The sequence below is a fragment of the Silurus aristotelis genome (genome assembly GCF_946808225.1).
Source record: "Silurus aristotelis genome assembly, chromosome: 4".
Lineage (NCBI taxonomy): Eukaryota > Metazoa > Chordata > Actinopteri > Siluriformes > Siluridae > Silurus > Silurus aristotelis.
Window position 1 is genome coordinate 8,456,920 of NC_139577.1, and position 20,564 is coordinate 8,477,483.

Below are 20,564 nucleotides of genomic sequence, written 5' to 3' on the forward strand. Positions count from 1 at the left end.
TGCTGCATCTCCTTGTACTCCTGCCTACTTTTCTCATCTCCCTGCCGATCCAAGTTCTGTTTCACGAGTTTGTGTGTATACATGCTTGTGTGTGTGTGTGTGTTTGTGTAAATGTTTGTGTGTACATGCTACTGTGTGTGTACATGTGTGTATACATGCTCATGCATGTGTGTGTGGGTTTGTGTGCGCAAACCATTAAAACCATTAAAACCCTTAGATGCTGATTGGAATCTGGGTAATGGAAAACATTAGCTTCCCACAGACTGAAATGAAAATGTGTGACTGAGTTTCTAATGTTAGAGTTTCTCTGCCTCTCTCTTTTTCTCTATTTTTCTCTTTTTTCCTCTTTTTTTCTCTCTCTCTCTCTCTCTCTCTCTCTCTCTCTCTCTCTCTCTCTCTCTCTCTCTCTCTCTCTCTTTCTCTCTTTCTCTCTTTCTTTCTCTCTCTTTTACTCCATCTGTCTGTTCCTTCTTCCATCTGTCTGCCTTACTGTCTCCCCCTTCTGCTCTCTTTTTCCCTTTCTATTTCTCTGTCTCTTCCTTCCCCTCTCTGTCTCTCCCTATATTTCTCTGTTTCCCTCTCCTGCTTTCTGTCTCTCAGACGTTTACAGCATGGTGTAACTCTCACCTGAGGAAAGCAGGAACTCAGATCGAGAACATTGAGGAGGATTTTAGAGACGGACTTAAACTTATGCTCCTCCTAGAGGTCATCTCAGGTTTGTGACCTCTGACTTTTTACAAAATTTGTTTTTATTTCATTTGCATACTCTGTTCCTAATCACACACTCTCTCTCTCTCTCTCTCTCTCTCTCTCTCTCTCTCTCTCTCTCTCTCTCTCTCTCTCTCTCTCTCTCTCTCTTATCCCTCCTTCCCTCCCTCACTCTGTAGGAGAGCGTCTGGCTAAGCCTGAGAGAGGGAAGATGAGAGTGCACAAGATTTCAAATGTGAACAAAGCTCTAAACTTCATCACTAGTAAAGGAGTTAAGCTGGTGTCTATTGGAGCAGAGGGTATGAAACCCATGCAAACACACATACACATATACACACACACACACATTAAAAGATGGACAAAAATAACACTTCAGTATGTATTTGATATGTTCACCTCGTTGAAGCTGCATTTTTGCTGCTCTAAACAATGAAGCTGTTGGAATTCACTTCTGGTCCTGTTTGTCGTTTTATTAAAACTCTGTATTAACCATATAACTTATACTATACCTCTGCATGTAGCTCATTAGCTCAGTGCGTTTATTAGAATACATGTACAACAGCTGGAACTGGAACCGTTTAACGCTACAGACTCATTTTGTGTTAATGTTTGCATTGATGTTTGTGTTGTGTTGATGTTTGTGTAGATGTTTGTGTTGTTTGTGTTGTTGTTTGTGTTGATATTGTTTGTGTTTGTTTTATTAGAAATTGTTGATGGGAATGCTAAGATGACTCTGGGAATGATCTGGACCATCATTCTCCGTTTTGCCATTCAGGACATCTCAGTGGAAGGTATCTCTTTCTCCCCACCTGTAACTAATCTTGAGTCCTAAAACTGAGCCCTGATATCATGCTCTGAGATATCATTTTGAGCCCTGAAACCGAGCCTTGATATCGAGCCTTTATATTGAGCTTTGATATTGGGCACTGAGAGCTGACACCCAGCCTTGATATCGAGCCCTGAGACTGAGCCTTGAGACAGATATCTGATATCGAGCCCTGATATCGAGCCCTGAGAGTGAGCCCTGATATCGAGCCCTGAGAGTGAACCCTGATATCGAGCCCTGAGAACGAGCCCTGACATTGAGCCCTGAAACTGAGCTCTGATATGGAGCCCCGAGCTCTAAATATGAGCTCTAAGACCGAGCCCTAAAACGAATCCTGAGACTGAGTTGTAATATTGAGAATTAAAACAAATCCTGAGACTAAGCCATAATATCGAGCCCTAAAATTAATCCTGAGACTGAGCCATAATATCGAGCCCTAAAATGAGTCCTGAGACTGAGGCATAATATAGAGCCCTAAAGCTAGTCCTGAGACTGAGCCGTAATATCGAGCCTTGATTTTGAACCATGAGAATGAGCCTTGAGACTGAGCCCTAATATCGAGCAAGGAGACAGAGCACTAATATCGAGCCGTGAGACCAAGCCCTAATATCGAGCTCTGATATTGAGCCCTGAGACCGAGTCCTAAATGAGCCATGAGACCGATCCATAATATTGAGGAGCCCTGAGACCGATCCCTAGTATTAAGCCATAAAACCGATCCCTATTATTGAGCCCTGAGACTAATCCCAATTATTTGAGCACTAAGACCGATCCCTGATATTGAGCCCTGAGACCAAGCTCTAATATCGAGCCCTGATATTAAGCCCTGAGACCGATCCCTAATATTGAGCCCTGAGACCAAGCTCTAATATCGAGCCCTGATATTGAGCCCTAAAACCGATCCCTAATATTGAGAAACCCTGAGACCGATCCCTAGTATTGAGCCCTGAGACCAATCCCTAATATTGAGCCCTGAGACTGATCCCTAATATTGAGCCCTAGGACCGAGCCCTGATATTGAGCCCTGATATCAAGCCTTCAGTCCGAGCCCTGTTATTAAGCCCTGAGACTAAGCCCTAAAATCGAGCCCTGATATCAAGCCTTGAGACAGAGCCCTAAAATGAGCCCTGAGACAGAGCCCTAATATCGAGCCCTGACACAGAGCGCCAATACTGAGTCCTGAGACCGAGCCCTGATAACGAACCCTGAGACTGAGATCTAAAATTAAGCACTGACATTGAGCCTCTCAGACTGAGCCCTAATATCAAACACTGAGACTGAGCCCTGATATCGAGCCCTGATATTGAGGCCTGAGACTGAGCCCTAATATTGAGCCCTGAGACTGAGCCTTAAAACAAATCCTGATACCGAGCCCTAATAGTGAGTCCTGATACTGTATTGCTAATACAGAATGCTAAAGCCAAGCTCTAAATGGCTAATGCTAATTCTCATGCTGATAATAAACATAGCTAACAGCTAATTACAATTTAAATAAACATAAAAATTTTGTGCTTATTCAGAAACGTCGGCCAAAGAGGGACTTCTGCTGTGGTGCCAGAGAAAAACCGCTCCTTACAAAAACGTCAACATCCAGAACTTCCACATCAGGTGTGTGTGTGTGTATATGTGTGTGTGTGTGTGTGTGTGTTGGTGCTACATATATGTACTACATAGTAATCCAATATGCTATAACACTGTATTCTAATATAATCCTCAGTCTGTTGCCATGGTAATTGTGTGTTTGTGGCTTAATGAGCTGAATAATTAGCATTGGTGTAACTTTGTGTAATGTCATGATTTTGTTGTACTGTTTGTTAAAGTATTTGCACCCCCTTCTTTGCTTGGGTCACACACTTCAGCTAAAACTAACGTACGATAAAACACAATAACCAAGGATTTGGTCAAACCATCTCATTCACACTTAATAATGGAAGAATCCACTAATAGAAACACACACACATACACACATGCGTACACACATATTTTACATCCTGTCCACATTCTCCCTCCCTTCCTCAACCAGCAGAAACCAGATAAGCTGTGTGTATGTTGCCATGGTGATATGGCTGTGTTTGCTTAATGTGTGTGTGTGAGTTTGTGTGATTGTGAGAATGCAGTGGCAACCTGGAGGAAAATGTAGCAGGAATAAAAGCATTAAATTCTCTCAGTGTTTTGAAAAACATAGATGTAAATGTTTGTAGTTTTGTTTGTTCGCTCGTCTTCCTCGCTCACTGTTATTGAGTGATCTGTCTGATTTCAGTTGTCACTGAATTCCAACATTTTTCCGAAAACATTTTCTTACCTATTCCTTACTGTCTTAAATAAAAAGAAAAAAGATAAGTAAGGGATGATGATGATAACGATGATAATTAGTTTTGTTTTCTCTCTTCCTTAGCTGGAAGGATGGTTTAGGATTTTGTGCTCTTATTCATCGTCATCGCCCGGAACTTATAGATTACGGCAAACTGCGCAAGGTGATTCTCCACTCTGACAATGAGCTCAGCTCAACATTGTGATTAGACATTTTTAGTTCTTTTAGGGGTCAAAGATCAAACTGTGCTGACACGATGTGTGTTTTATTCTCCTCTTATACAGGATGACCCTATGACCAACTTGAACACTGCATTTGATGTGGCTGAGAAATACCTTGACATCCCTAAGATGCTTGATGCAGAGGGTAAGACGTGTTTTTGGGATTATCAGTTGGGTCACTAATTACGAGGGGCATGCTACAATTAACACGAAATAACATACAACACTGTATTATGGGCACTGTGAAGAGGTATAGCACTAAGGTGTAGGGAACAAAAGGTAGACGTGAAGAGAAACAAGTAAGGGCTAGTCTAGAAAAAAAGAGACCAGTAGAGTGTGATCCAGAACAAGAAAGAACATTAGAGGGTAGTGCAGAACAAAATAGACCAGTACAGTGTAGTTCAGAAGTAAAGAGGACTGCACATAGTAGTCCTTATCAAAAGAGACAGGAGAGTGTAGTCCAGAACAAAAGTGACAAGTACATTGTAGTCCAGAACAAAATAGACCAGTACATTGTAGTTCTTAACAAAAGAGACAGGCGAGTGTAGTCCAGAAGAAGAGAAACCAGTGCAGTGTAGTCCAGAACAAAAGAGAGCATACAGTGTATTTCGGAAAAATAGTGTAGACCAGAAAAAGAGACCAGTGCACTGTAGTCCAGAACAAGAAATATCAAAATGGGGTTGTATAGAACAAGAGAAACCAGTGCAGTGTAGTCCAGAACAAGGCACATTAGTAAGGTGTAGTCCATAAACAAGATACATCAGTCAGTTATAGTCCAGAACAAGCGATGTCAGTACAGTGTAGTCCAGAAGAAGAGTGACCAATACAGTGTAGTCCATTATAAAAGAGACCAGTGCAGTGTAGTCCAGAAAAAGAGCCCAGTAAGGTGTAGTCTAGAAAAAGAGAGAAGTGACATGTAGTCCAGAACAAAAAACATTAAAATGGGGTTGCATAGAACAAGAGAGACCAGTGCAGTGTAGTCCAGAACAAGCGAGTCCAGTACAGTGTAGTCCAGAACAAGAGAGACCAGTCGAGTGTATTCCAGAACAAGAGCGTCCAGTAGAGTGTATTTCAGCACAAGAGAGTCCAGTACAGTATAGTCCAGAACAAGAGGGTCCAGTACAGTGTAGTCCAGCACAAGAGGGTCCAGTACAGTATAGTCCAGAACAAGAGAGTCCAGGAGAGTGTAGTCCAGAACAAGAGAGTCCAGTAGAGCGTAGTCCAAAAAGAGAGTCAAGTAGAGTGTAGTCGAGAGGAAGAGAGACTAGTACAGTGTAGTCCAGGACAAGAAACATCAAAATAAGGTTATATAGAACAAGAGAGGCCAGTAAGGTGTAGTCAACGAGAAGAGAGAAAAAGAGGATGTACTCCACTTTGTTGGAAGTCCAGTGATAGTGAGGTGAAGATCAGAGTGTTGCAGTAGGAAGAACAACATCTAGCTAGAGATTGGAAATGTGCTGTTCTTTTCCTTTTTTCTCAGTTTGACAGCGGTTTTATGCAGCTGGATCAAAGTTACACTTATTGTCATGTTCCTCTGAACCTGCGTCTGATTGGCAGGATAGAGGGATTTGGTTAGAGAGAGACCTGCAGCAGAAGGTACGCTGGTTCTGCTCTGTGTGGAGATGGAATGTAGACAGGGTTTAGTCTGAGAGACTCAAAGGCTCTTTGCACAAACAGGTTCTGAGTTTTTCTGTGATGACTAACCCCCACTGAGAACTTTCTGAGAAATCATCTCTCTCTCTCTCTCTCTCTCTCTCTCTCTCTCTCTCTCTCTCTCTCTCTCTCTCTCTCTCTCTGTGTCATGTCTGAACAGGGTTTGTTCTACATAGGTGGGAAGTAATGAAGCACAAATACTTTGTAACTGTACTTAAGTAGAGTTTTCTAGTATCAGTATTTTACTTCACTATTTATTTTTGGGACAACTTTTTACCTTCATTCATTACATTTTAAAAAATATTTGTACTTTCAACCTCCATACATTTTTAAAACAGCATTGTTACTTTAGTTTTAATCTATTTGGTAAAATGTAAATATTTGTCCTTATCATTGCGTGCTGTTTTTGGCCCATTAACCTATTTCCTGTCATTGCACTGCATTTTCAATCTACCACTGGTGTATCATTTTCTGGCTAACACATCACAGACATAGGTTAGTTTATGAAGCTCACAATGAGCAATGCAGGAGGCAACAAGAAGTCAAGTCAAGTATGGGGCTAATGTGGATGAGACAGAGGGAGTCAGTGATGTAAACATGACTGAGAACAGAGACATTCCTGATCACCTGATCATCATTATCTTTTCTCTGTTTGTGTTCTAGATGGTGGATGTTCAGCCTGGATGCATTAATTAATTAACAAAATTTGAAATTCGTTTTTGTATTAATATATTATTTAGGGCTGTTAAAATAAAAGCGTTAATAACGCGTTAACTAACACGTTAACTAACACGTTAACTAAACTAATTTTAACGGCATGCGCGATTTATGCAGCACACATTTTTTTTTGACCATTTTTATTAAAAATATGAATAAATAAATGTAAAGGAGGCGAAATTAAAACCTTCAGCGCAACATAAGTTTATTCACGATGTTCCTTTTTTTACTTACATATGAAAAATAAATAAACTCCACCGAAAAATAATTTTTGATCAGTAAAGTCTCAAGTCTCAAATCAGCAGCAAAATCCACCTTGATGTACAAATCCGCCAATTAACTCTCTGGGGTTAACAAACACAATGGCACGTTTTGTGGTATTTTTTCCTCCTAACGCTTAAACTAAGCAATATCAGCTTTGAATAATTGACAGGAAAGCTCAAAGTGTCTTCCTTTTGAAGATATTTAAATTGTTTATGTAGCCCACTTTTATCAGGAACTTTTAACATTTAAAGTTAGGTAGGGCATTTCAGATGTGAGTCCCAAAATCTATGTTGAACGCTAAGAGGTTAAATTCCACTTTTTTGACCATGCAAATAAGAGCAATACATCATTCAAATCTTTAAAGGGTCTACTTTTATTTGTATACACTCAAAATAAGAACAAAATGCTGTGCTTTTGTAAAATAAAGAAAACAGACAGGGGGCGATCTGTACTTCTATCTAAGTGTGTGTACTTTTGCCACCTCTGTTAATCTGTGATTCCCACTCACTGGGTTATGAAAGTGTATTTGTGTGTTTGAGTGTTTGGTGTATGTCAAGTTAACTAATAACATTGCTACATTTTATATAAACCACACAAAGTGTTGTATCAGTCAGTTACCCAAAACTCCTCTCTCATTTCGACCCACCTGACAAATACAAAATACTGCACCCCTGACTATTACACCTATAAATTGTTATTAGAATTCAACAGGAAGTGCATCGTTGTATTCAACGTCTCTGTACGTTGTAGCTTTACAGCTTTCCTTTACTGGACCTAAGATTCCCAAACTCCAGCATTACGATGCTCCTGTACACAAAGCGAGCTTCATAAACACATTGTTTTTGGTGTGAAGGTTTGAGAGGAAAGAACTCAAGTAACCTGCACACAACCCTGACCTCCTCAATCCTACTTTCCAGAACAGTGGAGCTTATTGTAACATCGAAAGGGAATGAAATGTGTGTGATGTTCAGGGGGCACATCCTTTTACCATATTGTGCACATTCATACTATACATTTGTAGAACAACTTGGCAAGCAACATGAAGAAATGGTTATTTTATACATGGAGAAATAAACGTGTGAACTGTAGCTTCAGCAGATGGCTGTGTTTTCTTCTGGAAGAGTCCATGCCTTGTGTTAATGAGATTTTTATTTCAGCTGACAGTACCAAGGACTGTCTCTCTCTCTCTCTCTCTCTCTCTCTCTCTCTCTCTCTCTCTCTCTCTCTCTCTCTCTCTCATCTTTCATTGTCTTTATTCTGACAGTGCAAATTTACATGTTGTTTGTCATGCCTTCCCCCCTCAACAGATATCGTTGGTACGGCCCGTCCAGATGAGAAGGCCATCATGACCTACGTTTCTAGTTTCTACCACGCCTTCTCCGGGGCGCAGAAGGTATCCCAGGATGCAATACTCACCTTCTTTTGAATCCCCCGTTCCTTCTCACTGAAACCCTACCCGCTTTGACACAACCTCCACCCTGTTTACTCTTTTCCTTTCTTTTTTTTCCATGGTGATTCTCACTTTCTCTCTCTCTGCAGTGAAAGCTCCGCCCACTTCTGCAGGGCTCCACCCAGTGCTGCATTTGCCACTCAGCCTGATGGGAAATGTAGTGTTTCTAGTTGTCAGTGGGCATGAGTGTGTCTCCCTATCTTCACCTAAACAGCAAAAGCATGCACTATATGGTTCTCTTCTCTCTATCTCCTTTCTCCTCCTCCACTTATCTTCTCTTTTATTCTTCCATGTACTCTTTCTATTCACCCTTTTTTTTTACCTCGTCTTTATTCCTCTTATTTTCAGATCTCCTGTCTTTTACTTTTCCTTCTCTGCTTTCTCACTGGAGCAAGGGAATGAGGGAAAGGGAACACACTTGACTTTTTTCACAGCTTTAATGTCTTCTGTGTCTCTGCAGTCATTTCCTCTGAGCATGTCTCTCTTTCTCTCTCTCTCTCTCTCTCTCTCTCTCTCTCTCTCTCTCTCTCTCTCTCTCATTTCTTCCTGTTCTCTTCCTCCATTTTTCCGGGGTAGATGTCATTAGTACGCTGCGTCCCGATGAGAAGGCTGTGATGACGTACGTGTCGTGTTACTACCACGCCTTCTCTGGGAAGCAGAAGGTGAGATGGCCACAGACAAGCCCACCCCCTCTTCACCTAATCAGAACAGAAGGCGGAGCTTCGATCCATAGATTTGTCTGAGCTCCATGGGTGTGTGTGTGGTTGTGTGCGTGTGTGCGCGCGCATGTGTGTGTGTGCGTGTGTGCGTGTGTGTGTGTGTGTGTGTGTGTGTTAATGTGCTATTTTTGCCTCCTGTTGAGAAAATCGGAACGTTATAAGACACAGATGCCCATCTCACTTCTTGTCCGATCTCGCTCTTTCTGTCTCTCTCTGTCCTGTTTCACTTTGTCCTGTCTCTCTCGCTTTCTGTCCCTCTTTGTCCTGTCTTTTTGTTTCCACTGTGTCATAAAGGGATAATGTTTATGTTCTTTATAGCAAATAAGATGTGACGATGGTAAGATAATAGTGATGTAGTCAATGAAATGCATTACTGAAAATCATCCTCTAATTAGTGCACTCAGTAGTGTATAGGGAGTAGTGTATAGGGAGTAGTGTATAGGGAGTAGTGTATAGGGAGTAATCTATAGGGAATAGTGTATAGGAAGTAGTGTATAGGGAGTAGTGTATAGGGTATAGTGTATAGGGAGTAGTCTATAGGGAATAGTGTATAGGGAATAGTGTAGAGGGAGTAGTGTATAGGGAGTAGTGTATAGGGAATAGTGTAGAGGGAGTAGTGTATAGGGAATAGTGTATAGGGAGTAGTGTATAGGGAATAGTGTAGAGGGAATAGTGTAGAGGGAGTAGTGTAGAGGGAATAGTGTAAAGGGAGTAGTGTATAGGGAGTAGTGTATAGGAAATAGTGTAGAGGGAGTAGTGTATAGGGAGTAGTGTATAGGAAATAGTGTAGAGGGAGTAGTGTATAGGGAATAGTGTATAGGGAGTAGTGTATAGGGAATAGTGTAGAGGGAATAGTGTATTGGGAGTAGTGTATAGGGAATAGTGTATAGGGTATAGGGAATAGTGTATAGGGAGTAGTGTATAGGGAATAGTGTATAGGGAGTAGTGTATAGGGAATAGTGTATAGGGAATAGTGTATAGGGAGTAGTGTATAGGGAATAGTGTATACGGGAGTAGTGTATAGGGAATAATGTATAGGGAGTAGTGTATAGGGAATAGTGTATAGGGAATAGTGTATAGGGAGTAGTGTATAGGATGTATAAGATTAAATATAGTAATGTATAAGAAATAGGGTATAGGGAATAGTGTATAGGGTGTAGCGAATAGTGTATAGCAAGTAGTGTAGTGAGTAGTGTACGAAGTACTGTATATGGAATAGTGTATTGGGAATAGTAATTTAGAGAGTAGTGTGTAGGGAATAGTATGTAGGGAGTAGTGTGTAGTGTATAGTGTGTAGGGAATAGTGTAGGGAGTAGTGTATTAGAATAATGTGTCTGACTCATGAAGGATTAATTTCATTTATTTGAGTCAGTTAGAAGTCAGCTCAGTTCATTATAATTCGCCTGTGTGTGTGTGTCTGTGTGTGTGTCTGTGTGTGTGAGAGCCTGATGAGTCATGCCTCCGATAAACATTCCCAGAATGCTAGGAGTGTGTCGAGGGGAGATGTTAGATCCTGTCTGCCCTTATAAGGACCTGTTAGAACATCGCAGAGCTCAGGGAATGCTGGAAACCACACACACACACACACACACACACAAACATGCACACAGTTTAAAATTGCACCACTTCACTTTTGTGGTTTAATACAAGAAGTCTTTATCATTGTCAAGTGGCACTTCATTTATACCTCCAGTTTCATCAGAGATCATACGTACTTGCGGATGTTTTTTTTTTTTGGAGATTATCAGTTAATTTCTCTTTAACCCACCCTCCTGTCTTCCACCTCCCTGTGACATGTGGCAGTATCTCTGGCCTCCCTGTGTTAGACATGTTACAGTGTCTGTGGCCTCCCTGTGTTAGACATGTTACAGTGTCTGTGGCCTCCCTGTGTTAGATGTGTTACACTGTCTGTGGCCTCCCTGTGTTAGACGTGTTATAGTAACTGTGGCCTCCCTTTGTTAGACGTGGTGCAGTATCTAAGGGCTCTGTGTGTTAGACATCTTGTTGTATTTGTGGCCTCCCTGTGTTAGACGTGTTGTAGTATCTGTGGCCTCCCTGTGTTAGACATGTTACAGTAACTTTGGCCTCCCTTTGTTAGACGTGGTGCAGTTTTTGAGGCCTCCCTGTGTTAGACATGTTGTATCTGTGGCCTCCTTGTGTTAGACATGTTACAGTATCTGAGGCCTGCCTGTGTTAGACGTGTTGTAGTATCTAAGGCCTCCCTGTGTTAGACATGTATCTGTGGCCTCCTTGTGTTAGACATGTTGTAGTATCTGTAGCCTCCCTGTGTTAGACGTGTTACAGTAACTGTGGCCTCCCTGTGTTAGACGTGTTGTAGTATCTAAGGCCTTCCTGTGTTAGACGTGTGGTAGTATCTGTGGCCTCCCTGTGTTAGACGTGTTGCAGTATCTAAGGACTCCCTGTGTTAGAGGTATTATAGTATCTGTAGCCCTCCTGTGTTAGACGTGTTACAGTAACTGTGGCCTCCCTGTGTTAGACGTGTTGTAGTATCTATGGCCTCCCTGTGTTAGACGTGTTACAGTATCTGTGGCTTTCCTGTGTTAGACGTGTTGTAGTATCTATGGCCAGCGTGTTACAGTATCTGTGGCTTTCCTGTGTTAGACGTGTTGTAGTATCTATGGCCTCCCTGTGTTAGACTTGTTACAGTATCTGTGGCTTTCCTGTGTTAGACGTGTTGTAGTATCTAGGGCCTCCCTGTGTTAGACGTGTTACAGTATCTGTGGCTTTCCTGTGTTAGACGTGTTGTAGTATCTATGGCCTCCCTGTGTTAGACGTGTTACAGTATCTGTGGCCTTCCTGTGTTAGAGTTGTTGTAGTATCTGTAGCCTCTCTGTGTTAGACGTGTTACAGTATCTGTGGCTTTCCTGTGTTAGACGTGTTGTAGTATCTAGGGCCTCCCTGTGTTAGACGTGTTACAGTATCTGTGGCTTTCCTGTGTTAGACGTGTTGTAGTATCTATGGCCAGCGTGTTACAGTATCTGTGGCTTTCCTGTGTTAGACGTGTTGTAGTATCTATGGCCTCCCTGTGTTAGACGTGTTACAGTATCTGTGGTCTTCCTTTGTTATATGTGATACAGTAACTGTGGCCTCCCTGTGTTAGACGTGTTGCAGTATCTGTGGCTTCCCTGTGTAAAAACACTTTTTCTGATCTAACACAACATCAGATTTAACACTGATTGAGAATAAACACTGCTTCAGAGCTAACATTGCTACAGTTCTAAACTGTCTGATCAAACACTGCAAATTACATACATTTTTTTCAGACGTAACACCATCTGATCTAATACTGTATGTGATCAAACACCTTATCTGATGTAACACTGCATCAGATCTAACAGATTACTGGCCCTCCCTCATCTACATGACTAGGGTTCTAATCCAATCAACCACCTTATTTGTTTAAATGCCACATCTACACTGCATTTGAACTAACACCTCTCTCACATGACAGTGAGGTGTGGTTTTAGATGTTTTGATCTGATCTAACAGCATCTAATCTTATAATATTCCTAATTATGGAGGTTCAAATCTAATCAAATGCTGCATCTAATCTAACTGATCTAAAGTGGTGGGGGTTAATGGTGTGTACTGTGTGTCCTGTAGGCGGAGACAGCGGCTAATCGCATCTGTAAAGTTCTCGCTGTCAATCAGGAGAACGAGCAGCTGATGGAGGACTACGAGAAACTTGCCAGCGATGTGAGTGTCATTCTATACTCTATACATTCATCTGTCACATCACTCCATCACCCTGTACCTCTTTTATAATCACTTCATTCCTCTATCACATCACTTGATTACTTTATACCTTTGTCACATCTCTTCATCAATTTATACCTCTATCACATCACTCCATCACTCTATACCCCTGTCACATTACTCTATTGCTCTATCACATCACCCTATTACTCTAAACCTGTCATATCAATTCATCACCCTACACCTCTTTCACATCACTCCATTCCTCAATCACTCTATCATGCCATTAATATATAACATTTATTTAACACTATATATCTCTGTCACATCTCTTTTTCACCCTATACCTGTCTTGTATCACTACATCACATCACCCTATCACTCTGCACCTCTATCACATCACTCCATCACCCTATTTCTCTATCACATCTCTCTATTCTCTCACATCACTTCATTACTCTATACATCTGTCACATAATTCCACCCCTCTATCACATCCTCCATCCCTCTATAACATCACTCTGTAGTTCACTATAGTAATAAAGTGACCTATATTGCTATAGTAATAATGGACTCGTCACACACACATACACACAGGTTTAAGGACATAAAATGCAATCATTAGAAACGGCATAAAAAGCTGAAGGCTTTTAAATTCTTAACTTTTACTTTTATAAAATCTCTCTCTCTCTCTCTCTCTCTCTCTCTCTCTCTCTCTCTCTCTCTTCTCTCTCTCTCTCTCTCTCTCTCTCTCTCTCTCTCTCTCTCTCTCTCTCTCTGTATGTGTAGTTGTTGGAATGGATCAGAAGGACAGTCCCTTGGCTGGAGAACCGGGTTCCTGAGAGCACCATGGCTGCCATGCAGCAGAAGCTGGAGGACTTCAGAGATTATCGTCGAGTTCATAAACCTCCTAAGGTTCAGGAGAAATGTCAGCTGGAGATCAACTTCAACACATTGCAGACCAAACTGAGGCTCAGTAACCGGCCTGCCTTCATGCCCTCTGAGGGCAAGATGGTGTCGGTCAGTCACTATATAATAATTTTATTATTATTATTATTATTATTTTAACATTGCATTGTGTTCAGTCTATTCAATATTTAGAGCTTCATTGGTAAGTGTATGTGTGTTTGTATGTATGTATATGTGTGTGTGTGTGTGTGTGTGTGTGTGTGTGTGTGTGTGTGTGTGTGTGTGTGTGTGTGTGTAGGATATCTCCAATGCCTGGGGTGGTCTGGAGGGGGCAGAGAAAGGCTATGAGGAGTGGCTGCTGAATGAAATACGCAGACTGGAGAGACTCGACCACCTTGCTGAGAAATTCAGACAGAAAGCAGCTATACATGAGGCGTGGACAGAAGGTTTTACACACACACACACACACACACACAGATCCACAGGCATTGTCATGCAATGCAAAATTTACACAGTGTGTGTGTGTGTGTGTGTGTGTGTGTGTTTGTAGGAAAGGAGGCCATGTTGAATCAGAAGGACTATGAGACAGTGTCTCTGTCTGAGATTAAAGCTTTGCTTAAGAAACACGAGGCGTTTGAGAGTGATCTTGCTGCTCACCAGGACCGTGTAGAACAGATTGCTGCCATCGCCCAAGAGCTTAAGTGTGTTTACACTCTGCAACATTACACACTATAAAACATTACAGACTAAGACATTAAAAACTATAAAACAGTACACACTAAAATTGTACACACTAGAAAACATTACATACTCTGAAACACACACTGAATCATTACACACCAAAACATTAAACACCAAAACTTTACACACTCAAATTTTTTTTAAGTACAGTCAGTCACTCTATAATTATGTACCCCAGTCTCTATCATCATAACAACATTCCAAAGCCGATTCTAATTTTTGGATTATTATAAGTTTTTGGTAGGCTGGGAGATTATTAATAAGAATACTGTATATGGAAGATGTTATGCCTTTTGCAGAAACATGTCTAGTATCAGTCAATTGATTTTCAGGAGGGGATTTCTCAGATATATTTGGGAATGATCTATTTGATTGACTTTTGATCCAATCTCTTATTTGTAAATACATAAAATAAATATGTTAGGCAAGCCAAACATAGTTCACACAGTTGAAGGAAGCTAGCAACTATACCATTAACATACTGTTATGTTAACATACAAAAATGTTTTGATTCCTTTTTTAATCCAACTTTGCAAAATTCTGTCAGCAATAGGACTTGGGATATTAGGTTTATCGTCAAAATGCGCGTTCAAAAGTAACAATGTGTTTAAGCCTAGAAGAGTATATGATTCCTGCCATGCACCAAAGGATCTAAAAGAATGGTGTTTTTTGTGATCTCGGAAAGCGTCTTCCTTGTGCTCAAAAAGGAAATAGATGATATTGGGTTAGGGTTAGGGTTAACAACAGCGACATAAAATGTTTATACAATGCTTGATAATACTTTTTCAATTCTAAATTAATGTCTTTTGAATCTTCTAAGCAACCACCATCTTCCAATTTTATATAATGGTAATATTTCTCAGAATCTTACTTTTTAATCTGCCATGCAAGTAATTTGTTTGTTTTATTTCCAAATTTATAATAATGATAATTTGTTCTAGCCAATGCTGCTTCAGCCTTAGTGGTACATAGATTGTTGTATAACATGTTTTTTGTAAGAGTGCTAAGGAATTCTGATTACACTATACATATTTAGATGAAAACTTTACAAACTAAGATTTTAATTTGAAGGTATTTTAGCAGAATTTGAACATTTCAGCTGGCCATATACATTTTTCTCTTTCTCTTTTACCATCTCTTTCTCCAGTGAGTTGGAATACTATGACTCTCCCAGTGTGAATGCTCGCTGTCAGAAGATCTGTGATCAGTGGGACGCTCTGGGAATTCTGACTCAGAAACGCAGTGAGGCCTTACAGGTACCATATCACACATATACACTAATTACACACAGACACACACACACAAACTATAACACACCTTAACAAATACGTTTAGTGTATGTGTGTATATAGAGTGTGTGTGTAATTTGTACATGTGTATGATTAGTGTGTGTGTGTAATTAGTGTGTTTCTTTGTTCTTAGAAAACGGAGAAGTTGTTGGAGACGATTGATCAGCTGTACCTGGAGTTTGCTAAAAGGGCAGCGCCGTTTAATAACTGGATGGAGGGCGCAATGGAGGACCTGCAGGACACCTTCATTGTTCACACTATTGAGGAGATCCAGGTGCAAGACCATTCATCTGTCTATACCTCCATCTGTCTATCCATCTCAGAAATAACACAAACACTTGTGTGTGTGTGTGTGTGTGTGTGTGTGTGTGTGTGTGTGTGTGTGTGTGTGTGTGTGTTGTGTGTGTGTATATATGTTTTACAGGGCCTAAGCACGGCTCATGAGCAGTTTAAAGCTACACTCCCAGATGCAGATAAGGAAAGACAGGCCATCCTGGGAATCCACAACGAGATCACCAAAATCGTCCAAACCTACCACGTCAACATCACTGGCACTAATCCCTATACCACCATCAATCCCAAGGAGATCAACACCAAGTGGGAGAGGGTACACACTACATACTGCTCACTACATACTGCTCTCTACAGGCTGCTCACTACACACTGCTCCCTATACACCAAACACTGTTCAATACCCACTGCTCACTACACACTACACACTGCTCACTACACACTGCTCAATACTCACTGCTCAATACTCAATACACACTACACACTGCTCAATACTCAGCGCTCAATACTCACTACACACTACACACTGTTCAATACCCACTGCGCACTACACACTACCCACTGCTCACTACACACTGCTCAATACTTACTACACACTACAAACTGCTCATCACACACTGCTTAATACTCACTACACACTGCTCACTACACACTGCTCAATACTCACTACACACTGCTCACTACACACTGTTTAATTCTCACCGCTCAATACTCACTACACACTGCTCATTACACACTGCTCACTACTCACTGTTGACTACACACTGCTCACTAAACAATGCTCAATACTCACTGCTCACTACACACTGCTCACTAAACACTGCTCAATACTCACTGTTTACTACACACTGTTTACTACACACTGCTGAATACTCTCTGCTCACTGCACACTAAACACTGTTCAATACCCACTGCTCACTACACACTATACACTGCTCATTAAACACTGCTTAATACTCACTACACACTGCTCACTACACACTGCTCAATACTCACTGCTCACTACACACTGCGCACTACACACTGCTCAATACTCACTGCTCACTACACACTAAATACTGTTCAATACCCACTGCTCATTACACACTACACACTGCTCATTAAACACTGCTCAATACTCACTACACACTACACACTGCTCATTACAGTCGCCACGGCTTGCTTATCAGGGATAAATGCACACCATTCACCTTGACTGTTGATTTCTGTAAAGCTGCTTTGAGACAATGTCTGTTGTGAAAAGCGCTATAGAAATAAACTTGACTTGACACTACACACTGCTCATTAAACACTGATTAATACTCACTGTTTACTGCTCACTAAACACTGCTCAATACTCACTGCTCACTGCTCACTACACACTACACACTGCTCACTAAACACTGCTCAATACTTACTGCTCACTACACACTGCTCAATACTCACTACACACTGCTCAATACACACTGTTTACTAAACACTAGACACTGCTCAATAATCACTGCTCACTACACACTGCTCACTACTCACTACACACTGTTTACTAGCCACAAAACACTGCTCATTATACACTGCTCACTACACACTACACACTGCTCAATACACACTGTTTACTACACACTAGACACTGCTCAATAATCACTGTTTACTACACACTGCTCACTGCTCACTACTCACTGCTCACTGCTCACTACACACTGCTCACTACACACTGCTCAATACTCACTGCTCAATACTCACTTCACACTGCTCAATACTCAGCGCTCAATACTCACTACACACTACACACTGTTCAATACCCACTGCTCACTACACACTGCTCAAAACTCACTACACACTGCTCAATACTCACTACACACTACAAACTGCTCATTACACACTGCTTAATACTCACTACACACTGCCCACTACACACTGCTCAATACTCACTACACACTGCTCACTACACCACTACACACTGTTTAATTCTCACCGCTCAATACTCACTACACACTGCTCATTACACACTGCTCACTACTCACTGCTCACTACACACTGCTCACTAAACAATGCTCAATACTCACTGTTTACTTCACACTGCTCACTACACACTGCTGAATACTCTCTGCTCACTGCACACTAAACACTGTTCAATACCCACTGCTCACTACACACTATACACTGCTCATTAAACACTACTTAATACTCACTACACACTGCTCACTACACACTGCTCAATACTCACTGCTCACTACACACTGCGCACTACACACTGCTCAATACTCACTGCTCACTACACACTAAATACTGTTCATTACACACTACACACTGCTCATTAAACACTGCTCAATACTCACTACACACTACACACTGCTCATTACAGTCGCCACGGCTTGCTCATCAGGGATAAATGCACACCATTCACCTTAACTGTTGATTTCTGTAAAGCTGCTTTGAGACAATGTCTGTTGTGAAAAGCGCTATAGAAATACACTTGACTTGACATTACACACTGCTCACTACACCACTAAACACTGATTAATACTCACTGCTCACTGCTCACTGCTCACTACACACTGCTAAATACTCACTGCTCACTACACACTACACACTGCTCACTACACACTGCTCACTACACACTGCTCAATACTCACTACACACTACACACTGCTCAATACACACTGTTTACTACACACTAGACACTGCTCAATAATCACTGCTCACTACACACTGCTCACTGCTCAATATTCACTGCTCACTACACACTATACACTGCTTAATACTTACTGCTCACTATGCACTACACACTGCTCGATACTCACTACTCACTACATAATGCTCATTACACACCACTCACTACACACTACACACTGCTCAATAATCACTGCTCACTACACACTACACACTGCTCAATACTCACTGCTCAGTACTAACTGCTCACTAAACACTGCTCACTACACACTACACACTGCTCAATACTCACTGCTCAGTACACACTGCTCATTATACACTGCTTACTACACACTGCTCACTACACACACCACACACTGCTCACTACACACACCACACAATGCTCACTACACACTGCTCAGTATTTACTACAGACGGCTCACAGTAATAATCCTATGGTGTTTAAAACGTTTATACTGATGTGTTCTAGTGAGTAGGGAGCACTTTTTTAAGTGCACTAGATAGTGTGTAAACAGATTGTTGAAGACTGTGGCTTGATGGTGCTGTAGGTGAGACAGTTGGTTCCTCAGAGAGACCAGGCGCTGATCGAGGAACACGCTCGGCAGCAGAACAACGAGCGTCTGCGCAGACAGTTTGCTAATCAGGCTAACATCATCGGGCCCTGGATCCAGAACAAGATGGAGGTGAGAAACTGTCCCTATGTGCCTCTCTCTGTCTGTCTCTCTCCCTGTCTCTTTCTACCTATCTCTCTGCTTGTTTCTCTCTGTCTCTATCTACCTCCATTTGCCTGTCTCTCTCTGCCTGTCTCTCTCTTTCCGTCTCTCTCCCTCTCTTTTTGACTGTCTCTCTATGCCTGAATCTCTGTCTGTCTCTCTGCCCGTCTCTCATTGTTTCTCTGTTTGTCTCCTTCTACCTGTCTCTCTGCCTGTCTCTCACTCAGTCTGTCTCAGCTTTTCTTTCTGTCTGTCTCTTTGCCTGTCTCGCTCTGTTTGTCTCTCTGACTGTTTATCTCTCTGTTTGTCTCTCTAACTGTCTCTTTGCCTGTCTCTCTGCCTGTTTCTCTCTGACTGTCTTTCTGACTGTTTCTCTTTGTTTGTCTCTCTTTGTCTGTCTCTCTCTAACTGTCTCTCTGTTTGTCTCTTTTTGCCTGTATCTCTCTGCCCGTCTCTGTCCGTCTCATCGCCTGTCACTCTCTTCCTGTCTCTCTGCCTGTCTCTTTGTCTGTCTCTCTCTGCCTCTCTCTCTCTGTCTGTCTCTCTGCCTGTCTCTCTCTACCTGTCTCTTTCTGTCTGTCTCTTTCTGTCTGTCTGTCTGTCTGTCTGCCTGCCTCTCTCTACCTGTCTCTGTCTGTCTCTCTGCCTGTCTCTTTTTGTCTCTTTCCGCTTGTCTTTCTGTCTGTCTCCCTGCCTGTCTCTCAATGCCCGTCTCTCTTTGTTTAGGAGATCGGACGTATATCAATCGAGATGCACGGTACGTTGGAGGATCAGCTGAATAACCTGCGTCAGTACGAGAAGAGCATCGTTAACTACAAGCCAAAGATTGATCAGCTAGAGGGAGATCACCAGCAAATCCAGGAGGCTCTCATCTTCGACAACAAACACACCAACTACACCATGGAGGTACACGCCCCCAGACACACACACACACACACACACACACACACACACACACACACACACACACACACACACACACAAACACTAGTCTATGACTAGGCGAGTTTACAAAATGTGTATTTTGGTGTGGGTGTGTGCGTGTGTGCGTGTGTGTGTGCGTGTGTGTGTGTGTGTGTCACAGCACATCCGTGTTGGATGGGAACAGCTCCTCACCACCATCGCTCGCACTATCAACGAGATCGAAAACCAGATTCTGACTCGTGACGCTAAAGGCATCAGTCAGGAGCAACTCAGCGAGTTCAGAGCCTCGTTTAACCACTTTGACCGGGTCAGTCACACACACACACACACACACACACACACACACACACACACACACACGCAAACATATACACACAATTACACACACACAAAAAATACACCCTTACACATACACACACATACAGTGGATATAAGTCTACCCTCTATGAAATTGCAGTGTAT

The 20,564-nt window shown here is 41.8% G+C and overlaps 1 protein-coding gene and 2 long non-coding RNA genes across 8 annotated transcripts in view; all 3 read left to right on the top strand.

Moving 5' to 3' along the window:
- actn1 (actinin, alpha 1) overlaps nucleotides 1-20,564 on the top strand; it is a 37,211-nt gene that overhangs the window by 6,979 nt on the left and 9,668 nt on the right. For 4 of the 6 annotated variants that reach the window (XM_083539915.1, XM_083539914.1, XM_083539912.1 and 1 more), the window contains exons 2-18: nucleotides 601-715; nucleotides 888-1,007; nucleotides 1,413-1,499; nucleotides 3,055-3,142; nucleotides 3,930-4,008; nucleotides 4,130-4,211; nucleotides 8,008-8,093; nucleotides 12,494-12,586; nucleotides 13,376-13,606; nucleotides 13,794-13,941; nucleotides 14,046-14,196; nucleotides 15,384-15,492; nucleotides 15,659-15,799; nucleotides 15,950-16,132; nucleotides 19,014-19,148; nucleotides 19,905-20,084; nucleotides 20,263-20,409. In XM_083539915.1, the coding sequence (XP_083396041.1) occupies nucleotides 601-715; nucleotides 888-1,007; nucleotides 1,413-1,499; nucleotides 3,055-3,142; nucleotides 3,930-4,008; nucleotides 4,130-4,211; nucleotides 8,008-8,093; nucleotides 12,494-12,586; nucleotides 13,376-13,606; nucleotides 13,794-13,941; nucleotides 14,046-14,196; nucleotides 15,384-15,492; nucleotides 15,659-15,799; nucleotides 15,950-16,132; nucleotides 19,014-19,148; nucleotides 19,905-20,084; nucleotides 20,263-20,409 (2,175 nt within the window). Of the gene's footprint in view, nucleotides 1-600; nucleotides 716-887; nucleotides 1,008-1,412; nucleotides 1,500-3,054; nucleotides 3,143-3,929; nucleotides 4,009-4,129; nucleotides 4,212-8,007; nucleotides 8,094-8,726; nucleotides 8,813-12,493; nucleotides 12,587-13,375; nucleotides 13,607-13,793; nucleotides 13,942-14,045; nucleotides 14,197-15,383; nucleotides 15,493-15,658; nucleotides 15,800-15,949; nucleotides 16,133-19,013; nucleotides 19,149-19,904; nucleotides 20,085-20,262; nucleotides 20,410-20,564 lie in introns of all 6 variants that reach the window. The other 2 variants (XM_083539913.1, XM_083539916.1) reach the window with 1 other exon arrangement.
- LOC310725308 lies at nucleotides 4,246-6,701 on the top strand. The gene is made up of 2 exons (XR_014533301.1): nucleotides 4,246-4,574; nucleotides 4,605-6,701. It is a non-coding gene; the product is annotated as an uncharacterized lncRNA (long non-coding RNA).
- On the top strand, nucleotides 8,819-11,272 carry LOC310725311. Its single transcript, XR_014533303.1, has 2 exons — nucleotides 8,819-9,882; nucleotides 9,954-11,272. It is a non-coding gene; the product is annotated as an uncharacterized lncRNA (long non-coding RNA).